We start from the raw sequence: 4,832 nt of genomic DNA, 5'->3' as shown, positions 1-4,832 counted from the left end.
AAAAAAAAAAAAAAAAAAAAACCAAATAATTACTGTTGAATAAATTTCCATAAATTTTAATTTTAAAACACAATATTTAAAATTTATTAAAAATATAAATGTTGAAGGGTATATAAGTATTTAAATTTTATATTTTGTATTTATTAATTACTTGAACTTTTAATTTTATGCTAAATTTAAAAACTTGAGATTTTATAGCTTTATTAGACACATACTTAATCAATTAATGAATATAATATGTAATAAATAAAATTATATACGACCAATTTAAATAACTTTCTTTTTTCGTAAAAAATATTATTTTTCTTTTTAATTTAGTTTTTTTTTTTTGACACAGTTCTAATAATAATATTAATAAAAAAAAATATTATGTGGATATCTTTTTATATTTCATAAATAATATGATAATAGAGACGTAAAAGACTGGCATGAGCTATTTTTATTATTTGTTGAAAGTATATTCATTTAAATTGAATGAAACTCAAAGGGGCTATACCAAAAGATATATATATATATATATATATATATATATATATATATATATATAATAGATATATATATCACAATATAATATTTTTCGTCACCATGAAGTTACATTTAAAAAGTGAATAAATGATAAATAAATACATTTTGGGGGAGCTGAACTAAGAGATTTATTTTTATTTATTTATTTATTTATTTATGTATAAAACACGCTTTTAATAAATAATAATAAAACCGTAATTAAATGATTCCGGTGGGTATCGCTCGTGAAAATAAAATAAAAAACGGGTCATTATCCTCGTGAATGGATTATGCAGATAAAAAGAAAGGGAATTAATGAAATTAAGGCAAAATGACTTTAATAACCCTGGGAGAAAAAAAAAAAGTATCCGAGGAAATTTTCGGATATTATTTATCCAATCGTTTTATTATTTATGATCGCGGTCCTTTATTTTACCGTTAATTACAAAGTGAACCTTGTGGTTCGAGTTGTAATTACTGGTTGATTTGTGGCCGTTTTATCGAGAAAAAAAAAAAGAATTATTTGCTCCTTTGTTTTTCTTGTCGTTACGTTTTCATAACAGCTTTGGCTGTGCGCCCTTGTCCCCCGCATTAAAGGCGGGAGATCTTTATTTTTTTAACAAAATAAAAAATAAAAATAAAACAAATAATTAAATTTAGATAAATAATGTGATCCTGTTGACATTTAAGAAAATCAATTGGAAAAAAAGAACATTTATTTAGATATAATGTCAAAATATAGGTTAAGATTAGATGAATTACTAGAGATTATTGTTTGAAAATTGATTTTCTTATTTTGGTTGTTTATTATGTTGTGTTGTTTATATTGTGTTTTGTATTGATTCAAATTCTTGTAGTACTCTTTGAGTCATTTCGATGCAAGTTTAGTTCGTTCTTCGTATAATAACAAAGGGATTTGATTAGGTGAGCGTTGTTTACTATCGTTCTCGTTTCGATCTTCTTCTTCGCAATAATTGACAAAGCAATCCCTTTGAACCAGCCAACCAGGAATGATTTTAAGAGTATAATATATTCAAAAGAACAACAATAGTTTTGTAAAGAAGATATTGCAAGATTGATGAATGAAATCAAAACGTATAAAGAAGAACGACCCAATCGATCTGCCGAGAGTTCGGACCAAACACGGAAATGAACACCAATTTTCAAACGGAAATCAATCAAATTCATGAAAAGAATCTCCCAGAATGCCAATCCAACCAGCTCAAACCAACAAATCCCCTTTCCATCCCATCTCAATTGGTTATACTCCTCTCCTCGCAGAAACCTCTCCAATTGGTTGCGCTCCATTCCCGCCACCGCCGAACGCCGCAAGTCCCTTCTATTTCCTGCAGCCGGACCTCCCCAACCGCCGCCTCCGGTTGCGCTTGGATGCGGAGAGAGAAATGCAGTGATTTATGGGGGTGGAGGAGGTGGACTTGGACGGTGGACGTTAGGACCACGCGCTCGACTCTTGTACGATAAGGGCCGTTCTAAAATTTTAGGGTTTTGTAGTGGATATAAATGTTTTTGGATGGGGTCTAAAAGGTCTTATACCAATTCGACCGCAAAAAGAGGAGGGGTTTTCGGGTCAGGGTCAGGGTCAGGTTCTGATTCTGCTGCTTCTCCTCCATCTGCCGGCTCTGAATTTGTGGCTGATATGGCTACGGAGAGAAAGGACCATAACCATGGCTGGTTCCAAGATGACTTGCACATCGAGACTCCATCGCCATTAATGCACCAACACGAACCACAACATTCCAAATTGCTGACATTGCCCACCATTTTGACGCTTGCTCGAGTGGCCGCTGTCCCGATATTTGTCTGCAGTATGTTTTAAATTTCTGCCTCTTGTTAATCGCAATTATGTCTGTTTTAATCATCTGATTGAAATGAATCGATACGCCACGAACCGATCTCTAAATGTTGTGCGTCGCGTGTTACGATGTGTATTTGGCCTGACATTGGCTCCGATCAAAGGCGTAGGGCATCTGGATTGTTTTCTCTGGACTTGTTTTGGAAATCGGTGTTACCAGTTCCTGTGTGTGTTTGTTCTAACGATTGTTTAAGGCGTTTCATCCATAAATGCGTTGCGTTACGTTACATTTTATTCTAAGGAAAACTTATAGCTATTCTTTTTGCTTTGTGTTGTGTAAATATGGGTTAGTTTCACTCTTTGATTTAGTTCTCTTATCATTGGACTAATTGCTGTGCTGCAACTGTTTATGCACTAATTGCCTGCAACTAATGATTCTAGAGCTTCTTATTACGCAAAATCTTCCAATGATTGTGGATTTCAAGGATTTATGGTGGCAGCATGTTATTAAAATCAGGCTGCTGTATCAAGTCTAATGCATTTGGTTGTAAAAAAAACACCCATTTTAGTGATTGGTTTATTGGTGATTGGTTGTTTGTTCATAAAAAAGGAAATCACACGTTTCTGATTCTAACCTTCTATGTTGGTGATTGGTTTGTTCATCTCATAACCGGTTTCCTCTAGATTGTAGAAATCAAAATAAAAGTTAATTTTAGTGTTTTAATCATAAGACTATGTGCTTCTGTTATTAGCTTTCTATGTTGATAACTGGTGGGGAACAACTGCTACAACTAGTATATTCATTGCTGCTGCAGTTACCGACTGGCTCGATGGATATATTGCTCGGAAGGTATGTTCTTCATATGTTCGAAGTCAATGTCTAATATGGTGGGAGAAACCTGTGATGGCTATCCATTTATAGCTGTCTCAATCAGTTTGGTCTTAAATCTTTAAATTCATTTATCAGATGAGGTTGGGTTCGGCTTTCGGTGCGTTTCTTGATCCAGTAGCTGATAAGGTTGGTCCTTCTTCTCTGTTTAGGTTCTCAATCATGAGTTTGATCTTGTTAAGTTCAGATATGGTTCAAACATTCTTAATCAACTTTCGTTCCTTCACTACAGCTTATGGTTGCTGCTACACTGATCCTACTATGCACACAACCCTTGGAGGTTTCTGTGTTTGGTCATATTCCTTGGCTTCTGACTCTACCTTCAATAGCAATTATTGGCAGGGAGGTAATTATACTCCCTTGGTAGCCACTTACCATCTTGTTTGCCTGATATCAACCATTTTGATTCAATATTTGGAAAACTTTGAAGTTTTCTTCGCCTAATAGATTTTATGTTTTTTGTTAAACCTTCAAATTGAGAATGCTTACTTTAGTTGTTAGTTTGCCCCTTTTGTACATGAGGTATGGCACACTGCTTTTCTTTTTCTTTGATTCATTTATGAATTTATAACGGATATCTTATCGATCGATTTGAATATGTAGATAACCATGTCGGCCGTACGAGAATGGGCTGCTTCCCAAAATGGTAAACTTTTAGAGGTTTGTATATACCAAAATAAAACCAATTCAGTTTGTTTGAATGACAAAGCTTTTAACTTGGGGAGCTTAAAATTTGAGAAACACAGGCTGTGGCCGTAAACAACTTGGGGAAGTGGAAAACAGCGACACAGATGATTGCACTAACCACACTTCTGGCTAGCCGAGACAGCAGGTCAGGTTCATTTTCTTTAGTTCTTCGGTAACCATCTTTCACACACAGCTTAGACGACACAAGAAACTCTCTTGAATATTTCATTTTTCTTTTCTGTTAGTCTTGGAGGATCTGGAGTTGTAGTAGCAACTGGTGTGGTCTTGTTGTACATATCAGCTTGGCTTGCTTTGTGGTCACTATTTGTTTATTCCAGAAAGATCTCGAAAGTTTTGTTTCGCTAGCACATCCCGACCCGACATTTCAATTCTCTTCATTTTTTGTTGGACGACGCCTGCAAAAGCTAAAACGAACCGATTGCATAATCCGTAAGTGGTGATGCCCAAAATTTAGAGATTGTTGAAGCCATTTTCACAAGTAAGTTGCATTCTATGGAGGGTTTCTAAGAAGACAGCAGCCATAGTTACTGACCTGCAGAAGCTGGAAGTTTGGAATGAAGTCTGGATGTAACTATAAGTTTACTAACTACTTAAAAGAGTAATTATAAAGTGGCACTTTATCTCACCATGCTCATTGATATTCAAATTCAATCTCTTTGACTCTTCTTGTCAATGCTGAGATAGACCTGATATTTTTCAGGGGTGCTAAGTTTTCAAGTTTTGTAGATATAAATACATATATTTATATTTATATTCTGTCGTTTACATTTTTAGATTGAATTTATTGGATCTTCTATGATATATATATTTCTATTTGTTTGGAAATAAGGCTGTTTGGAAATGTTATTTATGTTACTTCTTTTTTTTTTTTTTTTTTTTTTTTTTTTTTTTTTTTTTTTTTTTTTTTTTTTTTTTTTT

The 4,832-nt window shown here is 33.8% G+C and overlaps 1 protein-coding gene across 1 annotated transcript; it reads left to right on the top strand.

The window, feature by feature from the left end:
* Window positions 1-1,569: 1,569 nt before the first annotated feature.
* Window positions 1,570-4,665, top strand: LOC111487338 (CDP-diacylglycerol--glycerol-3-phosphate 3-phosphatidyltransferase 2). The gene is made up of 7 exons (XM_023134727.1): window positions 1,570-2,330; window positions 3,070-3,167; window positions 3,285-3,335; window positions 3,439-3,552; window positions 3,810-3,866; window positions 3,953-4,038; window positions 4,139-4,665. Exons 1-7 carry the CDS (start codon window positions 1,691-1,693, stop codon window positions 4,257-4,259), a joined length of 1,167 nt encoding a protein of 388 aa, XP_022990495.1. The 5' UTR covers window positions 1,570-1,690; the 3' UTR covers window positions 4,260-4,665.
* Window positions 4,666-4,832: the final 167 nt, after the last annotated feature.

The sequence above is a fragment of the Cucurbita maxima genome, unplaced genomic scaffold, assembly GCF_002738345.1.
Source record: "Cucurbita maxima cultivar Rimu unplaced genomic scaffold, Cmax_1.0 Cma_Scf00001, whole genome shotgun sequence".
In the NCBI taxonomy this organism is placed as follows: Eukaryota; Viridiplantae; Streptophyta; class Magnoliopsida; order Cucurbitales; family Cucurbitaceae; genus Cucurbita; species Cucurbita maxima.
The sequence above is the reverse complement of the archived record's forward strand: the minus strand, read 5'-3'. Positions and strand labels throughout refer to the sequence as shown.